This window comes from Erpetoichthys calabaricus, chromosome 1, assembly GCF_900747795.2.
Source record: "Erpetoichthys calabaricus chromosome 1, fErpCal1.3, whole genome shotgun sequence".
NCBI classification, from domain to species: domain Eukaryota; kingdom Metazoa; phylum Chordata; class Cladistia; order Polypteriformes; family Polypteridae; genus Erpetoichthys; species Erpetoichthys calabaricus.
Window position 1 is genome coordinate 95,701,770 of NC_041394.2, and position 20,447 is coordinate 95,722,216.

A 20,447-nucleotide genomic window follows, 5' to 3' on the forward strand; every position below is an offset into this window, starting at 1 on the left:
ATATAGAGTTGTGCCTTTAGCAAAAAGATCATCCCCAGAATATAGAGGACTTTTCGTATCTGCTACCCTCACAGGATCATCCCAAGCGTAGTCCCTGAACCGAAAGGTGACCATTGCCTGGCCCCTCATAGCGGTACTGGCCTCTGTAAGCAATGCATAGGACAACAAACATATAGTAGCTGACAAAAGTCAAATTATTATCTTCTTCATCACCACCATCGTCATCATGATTATAAAATCCATGAAGCAACTGCAACCTGCGCTGGGAGGTCTGCCAAACTTGTCTAACAGATTGTGTTACGTTTACGGTACAACAGCACCTCCTAACGTTGTCCAAATGTTTTCTTTACAAACGTAAAAGAGAAAAGCAAGTCAAGCAATTCATGGCGCAGTGTCCTTTAAAAAAAGTTATATTTATATTTGTAATATATTTATTGTAAGTTCAAACGCTCACTTTTTCGCGTTTATTTAAATGCATTACCAAAGCACTTCGGAAGTGCAGAAAGAAATCATTTTATAATACAGATATAAAACAAATGGAAATCGCTTGATTATTCATGTAAAAGAAACAGGATTGTCTGCATGTGTTAAAAGTAAAAGAAACAACAGGAAAAAAGCAAAGCAGCTAAGCAAATAAAGCGGTACGCCGGCAGCGCGCACAGCGAGTGCGCGCATTCGTCCGAACGGTGATCGACTGCTTTTCCTATCGTTTGTGGGAAGCTTAATCGAAAGAAGATTGTCATAAATTGAGTATGGGAAGTCGCTTTTGTCAATCCGTCGTGAAAGAGAAACGTTAACTGTTTGGCAATATGTGACAGAAGCCAATGTTAGTGACTACGGTATCTTTTGTGCATTCGGTACGTGTACAGTTTCTTTTAATGGTATAGATAACAGTTCTAAATACAAATATGATGGTTTCTTTTACATGTGTGCCGATATGATGCTAATAACGTGTATGAGGACGGGTATGTATTTCATATACAGGGCGTATTATGAAGGGGTTTAAGTTTATGACTCTAATTTGAAACATAACGACTACCGTATGTCTGTATTTTTTCGTTACTTATAATTTTAAGAAACGCCGAGCTCGTTAGAAGTCTACCGTATCGCTGTTTTAAATTCGCATTTACAAGCCAACGTGCGCTTCTTTGAGTGTTCATTATGTTAGATATACAGTGGGTACGGAAAGTATTCAGACCCCCTTCGATTTTTCACTCTTTGTTATATTGCAGCCATTTGCTAAAATCATTTAAATTATTTTTTTTCCTCATTAATGTACACACAGCACCCCATATTGACAGACAAAAAAAAGAATTTTTGAAATTGTTGCAGATTTATTAAAAAAGAAAAACTGAAATATCACATGGTCCTAAGTATTCAGACCCTTTGCTCAGTATTTAGTAGAAGCACCCTTTTGAGCTAATACAGCCATGAGTCTTCTTGGGAAAGATGCAACAAGTTTTTCACACCTGGATTTGGGGATCCTCTGCCCTTCCTCCTTGCAGATCCTCTCCAGTTCTGTCAGGTTGGATGGTAAACGTTGGTGGACAGCCATTTTTAGGTCTCTCCAGAGATGCTCAATTGGGTTTAAGTCAGGGCTCTGGCTGGGCCATTCAAGAACAGTCACAGAGTTGTTGTGAAGCCACTCCTTCGTTATTTTAGCTGTGTGCTTAGGGTCATTGTCTTGTTGGAAGGTAAACCTTCGGCCCAGTCTGAGGTCCTTAGCACTCTGGAGAAGGTTTTTGTCCAGGATATCCCTGTACTTGGCCGCATTCATCTTTCCCTCGATTGCAACCAGTCGTCCTGTCCCTGCAGCTGAAAAACACCACCACAGCATGATGCTGCCACTGCCATGCTTCACTGTGGGGACTGTATTGGACAAGTGATGAGCAGTGCCTGGTTGTCTCCACACATACCGCTTAGAATTAAGGCCAAAAAGTTCTATCTTGGTCTCATCAGACCAGAGAATCTTATTTCTCACCATCTCAGAGTCCTTCAGGTGTCTTTTAGCAAACTCCATGCGGGCTGTTATGTGTCATGCACTGAGGAGAGGCTTCCGACAGGCCACTCTGCCATAAAGCCCTGACTGGTGGAGGGCTGCAGTGATGGTTGACTTTCTACAACTTTCTCCCATCTCCTGACTGCATCTCTGGAGCTCAGCCAAAGTGATCTTTGGGTTCTTCTTTACCTCTCTCACCAAGGCTCTTCTCCCCCGGTAGCTCAGCTTGGCCGGACGGCCAGCTCTAGGAAGGGTTCTGGTCGTCCCAAATGTCTTCCATTTAAGGATTGGGAACCTTAAGTGCAGCAGAAATTTTTTTGTAACCTTGGCCAGATCTGTGCCTTGCCACAATTCTGTCTCTGAGCTCTTCAGGCAGTTCCTTTGACCTCATGATTCTCATTTGCTCTGACATGCATTGTGAGCTGTAAGGTCTTATATAGACAGGTGTGTGGCTTTCCTAATCAAGTCCAATCAGTATAATCAAACACAGCTGGACTCAAATGAAGGTGATCTCAAGGATGATCAGAAGAAATGGAAATATATGAGTGTCACAGCAAAGGGTCTGAATACTTAGGACCATGTGATATTTCAGTTTTTCTTTTATAATAAATCTGCAACAATTTCAAAAATTCTTTTTTTTGTCTGTCAATATGGGGTGCTGTGTGTACATTAATGAGGAAAAAAATTAAATGATTTTAGCAAATGGCTGCAATATAACAAAGAGTGAAAAATTGAAGGGGGTCTGAATACAGTACTTTCCGTACCCACTGTAAAACAGGGCATACGAGACCTCTTTAAAAATTAACTCCATTCAAAGGCATAGAGCTGAATGCTGTACTGTATATTCACCATGTGAACGCAGTCAGTTGCCCAAACAGACACAGACAGACGCAGGACACAAGTTCAGCACACAGCTTTTTTATTTTCCTTGTGGGAAACGCCTTCCTGTGTCTCTCACCCGCATAGCACAGATCCAAAGTACCAAACACAAAAGCACACTTTTTTCCTCTCTATCCTGTTGGCAAGCTTTGTCCCCCACCTCCTAACTCTGGCTTCAGGAGTAATGACAGCAGCAGGCTCCTTTCATAGAGCACCCAGGAGTGCTCCAGGTGTTCCATGACCTTCTTCCGGCAGCACTTCCGGGTGTGGTGCAAGTGAACCCAACAGGGCTACTCCAAACCCATGAAGCCCTCTGAATATGCTCTCTACCCTGGTCCTTCCGTTATATAGACAGCCCAGCCAGGCAAGGGCTCCGGCCGTCCACCACACTGCCATCTGGACATTATTATTGCTTTTAATTTGGCTGATGCCTTTATCCAAGACAACTTACATCTGAGATATAATTGGTTACATTCTGTGTGTTTTTCCCATTGAGGCACAGGCAGGCGAAGTGACTTGCTCATGGTCACACAGTGTCAGTACTGGGATTTGAACCCACAACCTCAGGGTTTGAAGTCCAAAGCCCACAATGACGTGGTCATGGATAGAACCACAGATCCATCTATTCTCAGTAATGCTTATTCCAGTTTAGTGTCACTGATATGACTGGGCACTAGGAAGAAACCAACCCAGGGCAAGGCGCCAGCCTAAAACAGGCCATATACACATATGCCCTCTCATTCACTTAGACTGAGACATTATAGGGTTACCAGTTAGCCTTCTGTGTATGTTGTGGCTGTTTGTAAGATAAACTGATTAAACTATTAAAACCAAAGTAGATTTTCAATTATTTTGTAATGTATACTATTATTAGTTGGCTGATGCCATTATGCCATCTGGATATTATTAGAACGTGAGAACAATCTAGATGCAAGCAAACCATTCAGCCCAACAAAGCCCACCAGTTCTGTTCACTTAATTCTTCTAAAAAATCATGAAGTCCAGTTTTGAAAGTCCCTAATGTTCTACTGTCTACAGCACTACTAGGTAGCTTATTCCAAGTGTCTGTGGTTCTCTGTATAAAGATACACTTCCTAATGTTTGTGCAAAATTTACCCTTAACAAGTTTCCAACTGTGTCCACGTGTTCTTGATAAACTCATTTTAAAATAACAGTCTCGATCCACTGTACTAATTCCCTTCATAATTTTAAACACTTCAATCATGTCACCTCTTAATCTTCTTTTGCTTAAACTGTATAGGCTCAGCTGTTTTAATCTTTCCTCATAATTCAACCCCTGTAGCCCTGGAATCAGCCTAGTCGCTCTTCTCTGGACCTTTTCTAGTGCTGCTATGTCCTTTTTGTGCACACAGTACTCTAGATGAGGACTTATAAAGGTTGAGCACAACCTCCTTGGACTTGTACTCCACACATCGTGCTATATAACCTAATAGAAATATTATTACATTATTAGGCAGACACCTTTATTCAACATACAACATTTATGATCTAATTGGTTCCATTTCTTTTGTTTTTCCCAGTTGACGCACAGGCAGGTGATGTGACTTGCTCATGGTCACAGAGTGTCAGTGGTAGGATTTGAACCCACAACTTCACGGTTTGAATTCCAAAGCCGTAACCAGTACAACTCACTTCCTTAATGACTTACAAATCATGAATTCATAAATGTAATTGTTTCCAGTTTTACGCAGTTCAGACTTTTATCAGTTTAAGAGACATTCTAAGGGTTATGTGGTACTTTGTTAAGAAATGAATCTGCAAAAAAGAGAACCTTCAAGAGTTTATTTAATCACATTTAAAAAGCCTTTCAGAGGTGAGCAGTATGTTACAGGACTAGTGCAGTGCATATTTGTACACCTTGAGGTACACCGTGCAGGGTTAAGTAGCTAGTGTGGGTAACAGTGTGACCCTTGACCTAATTGGCTCATCCCATTGGTTTGTTGACAGTTTTATTATTTCTGTCAAGCTGCAAAATGTGCTTCTGCAACTCAGAAATGTTCTACAGCCAAAAAATATATAATGTGAAAATACATATTTGCAAATTTGCCTGAGGTAAAATTCTACCAACTGTGCATCTGAATTGATTTGCAGGAGCAGCACAGGACGGCATCCAGCTAATGCAAGCAGCAGGATCATTAATGTTTGACTTGACGTTGGCTGACAAGCAAGTGAATTGTGGGTTGCTATGCTTACTTGGTAGTGCCCTTTAATCCTTAACGTTTTTTAATTGCTGAATGGCATCATTTAAACATCAGAAAGCTTTGCAAGGTCAGTCACTTCTCTTAAAACTTTAGAAATCCTGAGACGTTTTATCCTCTGCTTGACTGGTTGGGCGTCATTATTTTTGTTTCCCGTTGCCACCAGGCCTTGCCTGCCTTATTTAGCGGACCTCTCTGTGTTAGATATGCCCTCCTTTTGACAAGTGCCTGTTATCTGTTGGGTTATCTGACACCATTTTTAATTAACACAGGGTGCACACAGCCTAACAGATTCAGGTCTCTGTCTAATCAAACTTTCCATATCATGGCTCACCCTAACATCCCAGAGAGCTCTTCAGTTATAACAGAATATGGCAGCCCAGCCTCAGTTTATGCAGGTGGGCATTTATGTTTTGTTTTTGTTTTCACTCTCCAGTTTTTACACAGTCTTTTCTGCAAATAGATGCCTTTTAATGTAATTCTAAAACTATAACCAACAGAGAATTTTTAAAAATCCAATATGATACAATTCTTGTATGATATTACCTTCTCCAAAACACTTTTATGCTCTTATGTTAGCTGTGCATCTTTTATGTACCTTGCCTCAGATATCTCATTCAGTTTCATTCCACAGATGCCCCAAACATGGATTTGTCAGAAATCCTCACCAAACTCCAGCTGGAAAACAAAGAGGCTTCAGACAGCACTTCTCCTCAGCCTTGCATTCCCGTCTCCAAAGCTCTATCACAGATTCAACATCTGTTCCAAGCAGCAACATCACCCAAAGCTCAGGAGAGCATTTTAAAAGATATCCGATCATTCCTGTCAGCAGCAGATGTCCACTGGCTTTTCTCCCCATGCTGCCAAAACGCAGGGCTCAATGTTGGTGACATATGGAAAGAGTTTGTTAATTCCCTCATCCAGCATACCACTCTTCCAAAATGTGAGCTGGACAGTGGAGAGTTACCGGAAAGTTCATATCAGCTCATTCCTGACCGGGCAAAGAACGTAACAGAAGTGCTTCTGATTCTCTTGAGTAAGGCTGCTGCAGAAAAGCACTTGAACCCTTGTAACAACACTGTGGTGCCTGAAACATCACCTGCCAGCACCCTTTTACCTTCTGTCTTTATTTTTGCTGCCACACATCTGCAGGAATATCTCTGGACCACTGCCAGCTCAAGGTCTGCTGCCAACAAACTGATGAACCTTCTGATGGAGACAGCTTATTGCAAAAATGTGCATGAGCTGCTGTGTGGGAGACAAGATGGAGGCACAACTGGGATTTTTGGAGCAGTGTTAGAACTGCAAAGACCAGAGCTCAAAAAGTGAGTTAGTTTGAGGTTTGTTTTCCTTCACTGCATGCTGTTGTGACATTACTTTGATGGTGAACAGTAGTGCTATGTGTTAGAAACAAGCAGTGCATCCACATTCGAGCTAGAATCTGAAAAAGCAGTACTGGGGTTTCTTCAACACAGCTAACTTCACAGAAGACTTTCTGTACTGTAAGTAGTCTCGTCTCGCTTTGCATTTAACTTGACCCCACAGGCAGATCGAAGGTTAGCGCCCAGTCTCACATACAGTCTGGTCAATGAGTATTTGGATAGTGACTCAATTGTCATAATTTGGGCTGTGTACACCACCATGATGGATTTAAAAAAGTGCAGTCATTATGCGATTGATGTATAGGCTTTAAACTTTCATTTAAGGGATTTACCAAAAATATCGTATGTGCCATTTTTCTGCATAGCCCCCCATTTCCAGGGGCTTAAAAATATTTGGACAGACTAACATAATCATAAATATAATGATCATTTTCAATATTTGGTTGAAAATCCCTAACATTCACTGACTGCCTGAAGTCTGGAATCCATGGCCATCTCCAAGTACTTTGCCAGGCCTTTACTGCAGTCGTCTTCAGTTGCTGCTTGTCTGTTGGACTTTTAGCCATCAGTTTTGTCTTCAGCAAGTGAAATGCATTTCCATTTTGATTTAGGTCTGTTGATTGACTTGGCTGTTAAGGAATATTCCACTTCTTTACTTTGAAAAGCACTTGGTTTGCTGTCACAGTATATTTTGGCTCATTGTCCATCAGTACTGTGAGGCGGTGTACTATCAGTTTTGCAGAATTTCGCTGAATCTGAGCAGATAGTACAGCCCTGTACACTTCAGAATTCATCTTCCTTCTTCTGCCAGCAGTCATATCTTCAATAAACACTAGTGACTGACTTCTGTTGTTAGCCATGCATGATCATGCCATAAAACTACTTCCACCATGTTTCACAGATGATGTGGTATTCATCAGGCCATGAGGTGTTTCTTTTCTTCTCCATACTCTTCTCTTTCCAACATTTCCTTTGTCCAAACAAAATTGCTCCAGAACTGGACAGACTTTTAAAAAATGTTTTCTGGCAAAGTCTACTCTGTCCTTCCTATGCTTGAGGTTTACCAGTGGTTTGCACCTTGTGGTAAACCCTCTGTATTTACTTTCATGAAGTCTTCTCTTGATTGTAAGCTTTGGCAATGGTAGGTCTACCTCCCAGAGAGTGTTGGTTTGGCTAAATGTTGTGAAGGGTTTCTTTTTCATCAAGGACAGAATTTTGCAATCATCCAGCATGTTGTCTTCTGTGGTTTTCCAGGACCTCCGGTGTTGCTTCTTTTTAAGAATGTTACCAGATGGTTGATTTGACTATGGCTGGTGTTTCTGCTGTCTCTCTAAAGGGTTTGTTTCGTTTTTCTCTGCCTAATGATGAACTGTTTTTATTTGCATGCGCAGCACTTTGGACCTCATATTGAGAGTTCACAGTGACAGCCTCCAAATGCAAATTCCACACTTGGAATCAATTCCAGACCTTCTACCTGCTTAATAGTTAATGAAATAATGAGGGACCTGCTCACATGTGGCCATGGGACACCTTGTCAGTCAAATGTCCAAATACTTTTGAGTCCCTGGAAAGTGGGGGTGCTATGCAGAAAAATATTGTTACTAAACACCTCATATGATATTTTCTTGATTGCATTATCCATTGTGGTGGAGTACAGAACCTAAAATATGAAAATTGTGTCTCTGTCCGAATACTTATGGTCCTGACTGTAGGCTGGTTTCCAATGCATTCAGGTTTTTTCATTCATTTTTCCACTTCTGACATGTCTAATGATAAGAGAGTAGTCACAGTGAGGCATTATAAAGATGTTTTGCCGTTGTTATAAAACATCCCCAGTAGCACATCTTAACACACTTATGCTGAATCATTCGCTGGCTGAAAGTCCTCAGTGTTAGTGTGTCAGAGAGAGGATGTGCAGCATTATTCATAATGGCACTCAGTTTTCTCTTCATTCTTTTCCTTGTGCCACCTTGAGTGTATCGAGGGGGCATCCAACAACTGAGCCTGCTTTCTTAATCAGCCTATAGATTTGGTGGGCCTCCCTTGATGTGATGTTACCAGCCCAGCACAACACAATGTAGAAAATCACACCGGATATCACAAAGTTGTAGAACATGGAATGGATGTTACTATCATTAACACTTTTCTTAATGAGAAATAGTCAACCCTTTCGTATATAGTCCCTCTGTGCTAGTAGACCAGTATAGCATGTCACTGTTGTGGGCCTCCTAGTATCTACCGTGCATCCGGAAAGTATTCACAGCGCATCACTTTTTCCACCTTTTGTTATGTTACAGCCTTATTCCAAAATGGATTAAGTTAATTTTTTTCCTCAGAATTCTACACACAACACCCCATAATGACAACATGAAAAAAGTTTACTTGAGGTTTTTGCAAATTTATTAAAAATAAAAAAACTGAGAAATCACATGTACATAAGTATTCACAGCCTTCGCTCAATACTTTGTCGATGCACCTTTGGCAGCAATTACAGCCTCAAGTCTTTTTGAATATGATGCCACAAGCTTGGCACACCTATCCTTGGCCAGTTTCGCACATTCCTCTTTGCAGCACCTCTCAAGGTCCATTAGGTTGGATGGGAAGCGTCGGTGCACAGCCATTTTAAGATCTCTCCAGAAATGTTCAATCGGATTCAAGTCTGGGCTCTGGCTGAGCCACTCAAGGACATTCATAGAGTTGTCCTGAAGCCACTCCTTTGATATCTTGGCTGTGTGCTTAGGGTCGTTGTCCTGCTGAAAGATGAACCGTCGCCCCAGTCTGAGGTCAAGAGCGCTCTGGAGCAGGTTTTCATCCAGGATGTCTCTGTACATTGCTGCAGTCATCTTTCCCTTTATCCTGACTAGTCTCCCAGTCCCTGCCGCTGAAAAACATCCCCACAGCATGATGCTGCCACCACCATGCTTCACTGTAGGGATGGTGCCAGGTTTCCTCCAAACGTGACACTTGGCATTCACACCAAAGAGTTCAATCTTTGTCTCATCAGACCAGAGAATTTTCTTTCTCATGGTCTGAGAGTCCTTCAGGTGCCTTTTGGCAAACTCCAGGCGGGCTGCCATGTGCCTTTTACTAAGGAGTGGCTTCCGTCTGGCCACTCTACTATACAAGCCTGATTGGTAGATTGCTGCAGAGATGGTTGTCCTTCTGGAAGGTTCTCCTCTCTCCACAGAGGACCTATGGAGCTCTGACAGAGTGACCATCGGGTTCTTGGTCACTTCCCTGTCTAAGGCCGATCGCTCAGTTTTGATGGCCGGCCAGCTCTAGGAAGAGTCCTGGTGGTTTCGAACTTCTTCCACTTACTGATGATGGAGGCCACTGTGCTCATTGGGACCTTCAAAGCAGCAGAAATTTTTCTGTAACCTTCCCCAGATTTGTGCCTCGAGACAATCCTTTCTCGGAGGTCTACAGAAAATTCCTTTGACTTCATGCTTGGTTTGTGCTCTGACATGAACTGTCAACTGTGGGACCTTATATAGACAGGTGCGTGCCTTTCCAAATCATGTCCAGTCAACTGAATTTACCACAGGTGGACTCCAATTAAGCTGCAGAAACATCTCAAGGATGATCAGTGGAAACAGGTTACACCTGAGCTCAATTTCGAGCTTCACGGCAAAGGCTGTGAATACTTATGTACATGTGCTTTCTCAATTTTTTTATTTTTAATAAATTTGCAAAAACCTCAAGTAAACTTTTTTCACATTGTCATTATGGGGTGTTGTGTGTAGAATTCTGAGGAAAAAAAATGAATTTAATCAATTTTGGAATAAGGCTGTAACATAACAAAATGTGGAAAAAGTGATGCGCTGTGAATACTTTCCAGATGCACTGTATAACAGTGCACCACCTCTTCATGCACTCCCTGAAAAGTGACCCGACATTAAGGATCTTTGATGCATCACAACTAAATAACCAGATCCTTGGTTTTGCTGATGTTAAGTTGCAGACAGTTCTCTTTGCATCAAGAAACAAAGTTCTCCATCTGACTCCTATACTGTGACTCATCCACCTTATCAATACACCTCATAAGTGCAGAATCACCTGAGAATTTCTGAATTGTCATGACCTGGTGTTATATTTGTAGTCCGAGGTGTACAGAGTGAAGTGAAAGAATAGTTCCTGGTTGTGCTCAAGTGTTGCTTACATGCATATCCAAGACATGGTAATGGTAACATCCAATGAACAAAGTAGATCTAGGTCCCTTCAGAGCTAAGAAAGTCCATGTTGTGCCAACACAGTCACATTTTCTTTTACATGTGTGATCTGACGGGAGCTCAAGCAGGTAAAATCAGATCTGGGATCTATATTTTTTATTGCTGTACCTGGGCCATAAGACCATCAGTTTATTCGTATATCATTTCAAATAGTCTGTCTATGGGAGGTATTTTCTGCAAAAAGGAAATGAAAATTCAATTATAGTTTTAATTTTGCACTTTGCATTTTCATTTTCAAGTTCTCAACATGCCCATATATTTAAATAGCATGAGTTAGTGGGCGTGGCTTCAATATGTGACTGACGCGTTTTGGAAGGTACTTTGGAAATTGATTTTCAAGAACCGACTAGAGTTAATGGAATTTTATATTACTTAGATGTGAAATGATTTTAGATAGGCTTGGAGATGTTGAGGCTTTCACCAGCCCCAAGGTAAATGGTGTTCTACATCGTCTAAGCTCAGCATCAGTGGACACGGCAGCCCACGCAGCACCAGATCAGCTTTAGTGTAGAAGTGATAAAGACATATCTGCTTCATGGAGTACAGGCCAGAGAAACAGTGCGCCTCATTGGAGTTTCCAGAAAGGACGATATTTGAGAATGCTAGTGTTCTAGTGCTAACCCGAAAAAGTGCCCCTCTTTCATTAAACTGTGCATGTGGAACACATGCTGTACGGACAGACACAATTTTAATGTTTTGTACATGGATCTATTTGTTTGTACTGTATTATAATTTTATCTCACATTAATTTTTATAGTTCTTTCACATTTAGACCAGTGATCTCAATATTCAGTCCTCAGGGCCCCCTGTGGCTGCAGGTTTTTTGTCCCAACTCATTTCTCTTAATTTGACTACTGACTTAATTAGGCAAACTGTTATTTTCCAGAAATTACACACTTGTTATGCTATATTTTTACTTAATGAAGTAGGAATTTATACGGATTAGATGATTAAGAATTGATTCTTTTTTCTTTTAAAAATTTTTTTATTTTGTTGATGTTCTGATTATTTGCGCAATTATTTACAAATAAGCACACAAGTAGCTGCTCCTTCCAGAGTCATTTTTGCTCATGTCTGCTCAGCTCAGCTCAACATTAATTAAGAAAGAAAGAAAACTCCACAGAAAAGTGAATTTAAAAAACAAAACAAGGTACGCATTTAGACACACGGAAGACATGCAAAGATCCAATTTCCTTTAAGTGTAGATCTGACAAAAGGAAAAAAAGGGGTTGGCTAATTAAACAATGAGATCAATTAAAAGTAATGAGGACTGATTGAGAAATTGGTTGGAACAAAAATGTGCCGCCACAGGGCCCGAGAACTGAAGGTTGATAACCAGTCATTTAAACTGTGGTGTAGTCACAGAACTGGTTTTGATGGTGCCTGCAGTTGTAATTTACTAGCTGTGCTTTCTTGTTCTTTCTGCTGTGAGTGGTGTTTTTTGATTTTATTGCACTAATCAGTTTGAATAGTTGCTATTATGCTGTGAACCTGTTTAGCATGTGAAGCTCTTGATGTGGTGCTGGCGGTTTATAAACCATTTCATTGATTGATACGAGTAGACGTAAACTCCTGTCCTGCAACATCTAAGGAAAGTGTGTTGTGTATGCCAGTGCCCAAGGAGCATCCAAAGCTATAGATCTGTAAAGGAAATTGAGCTTTAACTGTACAATCTTTCATTTATGTAACTCTTTGTTTCATAATATTATCCGCACTATAATATTTTAATGTTGTTGGTCAAAAATATGTTTTTTTTTCCTGTGTATTTATTTATTCATTTGCTTGCAGAGAGACATGGAAGTTGAACCAGGCAACCAAACATGTCTTCTTGTGGAGTCTACTTCAAGTGCCTCGGCCATGGCTGTGTGTCCACCTCGAACATGTTTTTCCTGCCTCTTTGATTATTTCAGATGATTATCGAACAGAGAACAAGGTCCTTGGCGTGCGCTGTCTTCATCACATCATCATGAATGTAGTAAGTTTTGTTTTGCTTTTTTTTTGTTTGTTGTTGTTACGGTTGAGATGCTACGTAAAGGTCATAGCCTACCCAACAGCAGTAGCCAGTGTGTCTCAATGCACAAGCTTGATGGCTGAGCTCACTATTGGTGAATTCAGCATTACTGTTTTCTATCTAGCTCTTTGAATGGCGTAGGACAGGGAGAGAAGACCAAAAAGGTTAATACTGCAACTTTTATAGTAAATGGAGTAATTAGAAGAGAATCTTAACTTAGGTCCTTTTTAGAGCGAATCTGTACCTGCTAGCAATGATATGTTCAACACTCAATTGCTCTGAGTACAGTGTACTCGATTTGGGTGATGGGGTGCATTTGAAGGAAAAGTTTGGTATTTTTGAAGTCAAAGTTATTTTTTCATAATCATATATATTAGGATTTAGGAAAGAGTCAGGGCGCCCATGAGCTCCATCCACAGCGCTGCAAATTGAGCGATCTGTTTAGGATTAGGGTTAGGTTTAGGGTTAGGGTTAGGATTTGACACATAAAAGTTCTAAATTGAAGTGTTTTTTTATACATGTAGTTTCACCTTTTATGAAGTAAAACGATCTGTAGTGACAAAGTACACGGCAGAACATCTTAGTGAAAGTTCTAAATAAATGAATTAGATTTTGACATTTTTTTGATCGTCCAGCAGTTGCTCCAGCCCTCCTTTTTGTGTGCCCACCCTTCGCACAGCATGCTACTTGCACTGTTTTCAGCCCATGAATATTTGTGTTACATATGTTTGTGCTGGTTGTAGCAAATATTCCGCTCCTCCTTACCAGCACTATTTCTTTTTGTTCTCTTTCAGCCTGCAGCCGACCTGCGGCAGTACAACAGAGCCCAGGTGCTGTATCATGCTTTGTTCAACCATCTGTACACATCTGATGCTGACCTCATACAAGTAAGTAAGAATTTTAAGGTGGGCTTGTCCCCCTCTTTGTGACCCTTTTTGACGGGTGTCGTTTTTCTCTGTTTTTCCTACTCTGTCCAGGTAGTTCTACCTTGTATGCTAGATCTACTGCACGTACTAGAAAACCCATCCCAGAGGGCAGGGGACCCTCGCAAACCCAATCAGTATGACGAAGTCTTGCGACTCATTTTAATGCACATGGAAATGGAGCACAAGATCAAGCTACGAAGAGTCTACGCAAGAAGCCTGCCACCCTTCATAGAAAGGTTCAAAACAAAAGCACTTGCCTTTTCCTTATTGGTAATGTGGCCATCTTCACATTATTGTAGCACTGAAGGAGCCCAGAGCTTCTCATATGGCTTACCGTTGTGTTGAAATAATTATCTAATTACTTCAGCACATGAAACTTGAGTAATAACACGTCTTGCTTCAAAAGTTCACTTTTAACCGTAGGTCACAAAGGAGATCATTTATTTGGCTTAAACAGAGCAACGTCTTCTCACATTCAGCTCATTACTTCATTTTTAAAGCATTCACGTTTTTACATGCCAGTTTTGATTTCTTGATGTCCGCAGATCTCCAGTGCGTTTCTGACCTAAATCGATTCTTAAGCTGGGCTTTCGCTAGCAGGTCAGGGCGGTTTGTTTTCTTGACACTGATTAATACAGTTTTGTTATTGGATGTTCCTGTCCATGAGGATATATTTCAAGTCAGTCGAGAAACGGAAATAATGAGTTTCAGCATATCGCAGAATTGAATTGAAATTCTTAGCATATTGCCACACATTAAAAAAAATGTCAATTTTGTCACATTGTAACCCATGATAATCTTCTTATGTAATACGCTACCGTGGCTGTTCCGTCCAGGATTTTAAATCACTTGTAGCTCGCAAACTGTTTGACCTATTGACCTGAAATTTGGTACACATATACTATGTGACATCTACTATCCGCTTTCAGGGGTGATGATTGACCTCCAAGGTTATTCCTCCTTTAATTTTTATTTTATTGTCGAATCAACCAGCAGGGCAGCCGTGTGGCACATGTGTACAGGCGCCGTTCTCATCCTTACCACCTTCGGACATCACTTCCCCTACCTCTTCATAGCTTAAATCATTCTTGAGGCAGATTGAAGACTTAAGTGCCAGCTTAAGTGAAAAATTAAAGAAAATGTACTAAGTAATTGCAATACAAACTCTGACTTAATCAGTTTTAACGCGAAAAGATGCTGATGAAAGAAAGAGAAGAAGTGGGCTGCTAGGGTGGAGAAAAGAAGAGCTGCTCAGGAAGCAGCAAGCGCATTAACCTCTGAGTAAACAAATGCTAAACGTACAGAGAAAGAGGATGAAAACTAGGAATGCTCAAGTCAAGTGTATGTGCAGTGCGCCATTACTGTTGTTAAATGAATAAAAAGAGAAATGTAGAAAACTGAATGCTCAAGTCAAGTGTATTCCGTGCAGTGCGCCGTTATCATAAAATCGTAAAATGTTTTTAAGGGACATTGAAGTGAATCGTTTCCTGTTTTCATTTACTACGGTAATAGGATAGGTGACAGAGATAAATTATTATTGTCACATGTACAGCGTACAGCGAAATTTTTACTGGTGTAATGTTCCTTGCAGACACAATAATCAACATAAAATATCAGGAAGAGAAAAAAAGCTCAAAATTAATTCTAATATTAATAATAATCCCAGTAAAGCACACAAAACACAACATTACATACACAAGAATCATAGAAGATGTGGCTCTTCATTCAGTCCGTTGATTACAGACACATACAGTCACATATGACAGTTGAGCAGCCATATTACCTGTGGGTAGAAACTGTCATTAAATCTCACAGTTCTGATGTTAATAGTTCTATAGTGCCTGCCAGCTGGAAGGAGGGAGGTAATTGTCCATTCAGGATGACCGGGGTCTCTTATGATTCATTTTACCTCTCCCAGAGAGCGCTTGGTAAATAAGTCCTGCAGAGATAGTATGTGTGTGCCAGTGAAGGTCTGCAGTGCCTTGTGGGCCCTAGCTGAACTGCTACCATACCAGCACACCATGCATTCTGTCAGGGTGGACTCCAGAATACAATTATAAAAGTTGACGAGGGCTGCTGGACGTAAAGTTTCACTTTCAAGTAAAGTTTCAAATGCCTGTTTGATTTTGAGACACAGAACCTTGAGAATGACAAACTGGGAACTAGGAAAGCAGATGGGTCCATACCTGCTTAATGGTTTGCCATCCAGCAATAGTTCTGTGCTGTTGTTTACACACAGCCTCATCTTTTAGAAGGGTGCTGGTCAGATGTACCCACATACTTGGTAGACGATGTTAGCACAGGCAGTGTTTTTAGGGCCTTTGGCTGAAAATGTCTGAATGAAGTTTTCTTAACATATAGATGATAATATGGTGCCCTGATCTTTGTTTAAGGTTTGTGGTGTGTGTTTTTGTAGCACCTTTAATGCAACTATTGAGCTGACACATTTGGTCATCATCTTATGACCTTTTTAGTGACCTACCTTGTTAGACAATACATTTTTCATCACTTTAAACTGGAATCTACAGCAGCAGCAAAGGTGTCTCACCAAAAACATCTCAAGGCACACCATTGTTCTACTAAGCACCAACGCGTTAAATCTCACACACGATGTGCTTAACTCTCTGAAGGGGTGAGACTGCTGGATAAGTCAGTAAAAAAATCAGCTCCGAGATCAGCGTCCACAGACACAGCACTTACTGAGCACTCTGGTGGCATCTCCCAGCTGCTTTGTCCCTTTGCCCGTCCCCCTGTGCCTCAGGGGCAATTCAAATGCTGACTGTCCAGCAGCCCTGTGAAGCCCATTGGCGACTACACACCAAGGGCAGATGGACTCTAGGAGTGAGGAGATGCATAACAGTTGTGGAGCTGCTTTTACGCCAGCTTCTCCGGTAGTCCTGTCCTCCTCAGACAGGTCTCGACCACCTGCCAAGCCTGTCCCTCTTAGGTGTGGACCCAAGTGCACTGCACTATTATTTCCATGGCACACCCCTGTGTGTCACCTTCACACTGGTCTTATAGAGTGATCATATTTGGTAGAAACCAAACACCGATTATTTACTGTAATTTTATATTGTAGTCTTATCAGTAATTTATTATTGCAAAACTCTGACTAATGAAACCATACAGGAAACATAAATATTCTTTCAAATGTGTATTTTTTTTTTTTTTTTTAAATTTTGATGCTTTACTCTTCCCAAAGGGGAAATTGTCCTTTTTATCTTTTGGAGGTCAGAGCGCAGGATCAGCCATCGTACAGCGTCCCAGGAAGCAATTTTCATATTAAAGGCATTGCTCAAGGGCCCAACAGAGTAGGATCCCTTCTGGCAGTAACGGGATTTGAACCGGCAGCCTTCCAGATACCAATGCAGATCCTTAGCCTCAGAGCTGTTCATGACATTCATACAAACATTTATGGCAGCTTCTGCATGATTTGAACCCAGTGTAAAAATGAAGCGTTATAGATCCACTGTCTGATTACAAAGCCTATTGGAGACAAATATAACCTGGATATCTACCCAGAGCAGCACTGACAATAACTGAAAAGGAGTTTGGCAATATGATGTGACAAGATTAAACATTTTCATATCTAAAGGAATACTGGAACTACTTTATGCCACTTCTGCCATCTCCTTGCATGTGACTAAAGAGGGCAAGAAACAGAGGGTTGACTCCTTAGCTGTCTTATTGCAAATGCTTTACCATCCATCCATTTTCCAACCCACTATATCCTAACTACAGGGTCATGGGAGTCTGCAGGAGCCAATCCCAGCCAACACAGGGCGCAAGGCAGGAACAAACCCCGGGCAGGGTGCCAGCACACCACAGGGCACACACACCCACACACCAAGCACACACTAGGGACAATTTAGGATCACCAGTGCACCGAACCTGCATGTCTTTGGACTGTGGGAGGAAACCCATGCAGACACGGGGAGAACATGCAAACTCCACGCAGGGAGGACCCAGGAAGCGAACCCAGGTCCCCTTACCGTGCTGCCCATGTAATGCTGATGTTCTTGTAAATTTTACAGGCTGGGCATTTTAATTGCCCGTCATCTGAAGAGACTGGAAAGGGTCATAGTTGGCTTCCTGGAGGTTTGTGATGCACCAGAGGAAGAGGCAAGGCTGTACGTCCTGAAGTCACTTGAAAGTACAATAAGACATGCCTGGCCAAGGTGACAAGCAGTTGATCTTTCTTTCTTTCAAATGTTCAGATAAAACCATGTATGGTGTGGCTTCTTCTAAGCATCTTTTATATAAACGTCTACATGTGGAAGTGTGTGTGTGTGTGTGTCTGTCTGTTCGGCCTGGAATTGCAAGGCTACAGCATGAAGCTCAAAGAAAGCGACTGTGAAACCACCGAGAAAAGAGAGAAATTCGCTTAGCTGCTAATACACAAGCGAGGCCAGCACATTAGCAAAACGAAACCTCAGAAGAAAGAATCACTCGCTTAGTGGCTAATACAGAAGTGATGCGAGCACATCGGCAAAACCAATCCTCCTAGAAGAGAGTTGCCCAGAGTAGTTCCTTTCAATGACCTGCAATCTCTTTTATGTTGGTTATTTAATTGATTATTTACTAATTAGCGGGTCTGACACTGAAGTCGTTGCTGCTTTCATCATCCCAGGTGTCTCCTGTGCTGGTTGTTAATTGTCACTATTAGGGTTACATGAAGGGGGCAAACTACACAGGAAAAGGGGAAAATAATAGGAAAACAATAAAAGAGAGTTAAACATTTAAACGTTAGAAAAACTAGAAATATTTCTAAGTGCCTTATAAATATTAAAATCTTACTGCCATGCTTAACTTGAATGCACAATACGAGAAAAGAAAAAAATACCACCTAATTAATTTTTTATAAATATATATATTTCTAATTTTTATAAATTATTATCACTGATTGTGAATCTGGTCACAGAGGGTCCGAGTTTAGGAACCTCTGTTTTAGACTCTCACTGATTCTGAGATTTCCCCATTTACTAGTGATCTATCTAACCCTCTATCAGAGGGTGAAAAATAACCAATTTCTACTAAAATCAAGAATATTCCAATTTTAAACATTTAAAGTGAAGCACAAGTTTTAATATTTCAAATATCTGACACAACTATGCTTGTTTATTATTGAATGTACTTCTACCCCATCATTTCTTATTAACACCTCGAATTAAGGCAGCTAATTCAGACCATTTTTTATTCCTAAATGAGTTATTAAATTAAGCAGCTCTTGGCATATCATGCTTACACCCAGTTATTCAAATTTAAGATCAGAAAGCCACTGTGAACATGACATTTTTTTTTTTTTTTTTTTAGAATAGCCCCCCGACTGCATGTGCTGGTGAAGTCCCTGGTGAGGCTGCTTTATGACCTGTCCACTGAGTGCAGCTCCACACCACAGACTGTGAAGGATGAGCTGCTAGAGCACGTGACCCGCTGCCTCCTCCTGCTGAGTGAGCTCTGTGCTCAGGACCTCCAGGTATCGTTCAGCCTTGTTTCACTTTCAGTTCCCAGATTAAGCATGTCTGCCTGCCTGCCCTGGAGTGCTGGTGTCTACTTAGCCCAGTTGCTGCTACTGTGGAATTTGCATGTTCTCCCTTTTTTTTCTTTAGAGGTTTTTCTCCAAAATATTAAAAATGTGCAGGTTACTTGAAATGTCGACTCTAAACTGTCACACTGTATGAGTGTGGGTTGCAATGAGTGAGCATGTAATGCAAATGCCTGGCACCCAGTCTGGGATTAGTTACCATCTTGGGCATCATACCGCGTCTTCAGTAGAAGTCGCATGTCTTTCCGAAATGAACTGAATGGAGATGCCCACTTTTCTTCGTTTTGATGTTTATTTTAATTTTGCTGCTTCTCCAGTTCTCTCATGACGTACTGCAGACCTGCAAAGAGCAGCACCGTCCCGTACTTAACCCCTTCTTTGTGTCCTCCTTTCTTAAGGCCGTACTTGGCGATATTCACAGCAGCTGTTCTGATGCTCGTGTCAGCCAGTGTCTTGAGAAGGTCCTCCAGAGTATGAGGTGCCTGCAGTGAGTTGGCCCAGGGCTTTAAAGGAGCAACTTTTAGGACCCCACCCTGTGACTGCCCGTGGACTCGCCACTCTGGACTAAAACACCCACACATCCTTTGTGACAAGGACATCTGCTGTGAATCTGCCAAATCTGAGCTGTCTGTCAGACAGGGTGTCTTCCCCCGGATCACAGATGATCGTGTTTGCAGTGCCCAAGCATCTTGCCAATTACTTCTGAAACGTTTTTAGAAATGCTATACTGTATACGAGTAGTTCAAGTGGACCACATTTGATTCCGCTGTCCTGGGCATAAACGTGTGTCTACTGTGGATGCTGTACTCTCGCAAAAGTTATGATTTGTGGCTCTACTCGTCAAAGTAAGTAGTATTTTAAAAAATGAATATCCACAAGACAGCCATCAGCATTTACAGTGGACAGTCAACTTCAACAGATGGTGTCAAATTTTCACACTGAGGGAAAACAATTGAGGCTTCATTTTCCTTGGATGCACATATATTGAGGAATATTTTTGTTTGTTAAAAATAAATATACAAATAGCAATATTGTGCAGTTGGCGAAAAATAAAATGTGAGAATATATAATTATGCTCATGAAATGTATTCATTTTGTTATTCTTGATCTTTTTAATCATTTATTCATTTTAGTGATGGCACTCACTTGAAATAAGCCTTAAGATATGAGAGCTTAGTGATTGGCGGTGTCAGTCGGAGAGACCACCGCTCGGGGGGGGCTGCAGCTTAGAGCACTCGGCAGTGAGCCACAGGACTC

General features: G+C 41.2%; 1 protein-coding gene across 3 annotated transcripts; it reads left to right on the forward strand.

The window, feature by feature from the left end:
* Positions 1–644: 644 nt before the first annotated feature.
* On the forward strand, positions 645–20,239 carry tti2 (TELO2 interacting protein 2). 3 transcript variants are annotated; one of them, XR_007934031.1, is made up of 9 exons: positions 645–857; positions 4,991–5,167; positions 5,732–6,422; positions 12,497–12,683; positions 13,514–13,606; positions 13,697–13,881; positions 17,680–17,823; positions 18,964–19,121; positions 19,589–20,239. XR_007934031.1 is itself a non-coding variant. In XM_028803578.2 (9 exons), exons 2-9 carry the CDS (start codon positions 5,134–5,136, stop codon positions 19,679–19,681), a joined length of 1,590 nt encoding a protein of 529 aa, XP_028659411.2. In that variant the 5' UTR covers positions 657–857; positions 4,991–5,133; the 3' UTR covers positions 19,682–20,235. The 3 variants fall into 3 exon arrangements, 2 of the variants coding, with proteins under 2 accessions (XP_028659411.2, XP_028659420.2); XM_028803578.2 differs by having other exon boundaries at positions 657–857; positions 18,959–19,121; positions 19,589–20,235; XM_028803587.2 differs by lacking the exon at positions 4,991–5,167 and having other exon boundaries at positions 663–857; positions 18,959–19,121; positions 19,589–20,234.
* Positions 20,240–20,447: the final 208 nt, after the last annotated feature.

Coding starts and splice junctions, on each gene's coding strand:
- tti2 (XM_028803578.2), top strand. CDS start 5,134: ATGGCATCATTTAAACATCAGAAAGCTTTGCAAG. Junction 5,168..5,731: donor ACATCAGAAAGCTTTGCAAG/GTCAGTCACTTC, acceptor TTCATTCCACAG/ATGCCCCAAACATGGATTTG. Junction 13,607..13,696: donor CTGATGCTGACCTCATACAA/GTAAGTAAGAAT, acceptor TACTCTGTCCAG/GTAGTTCTACCTTGTATGCT.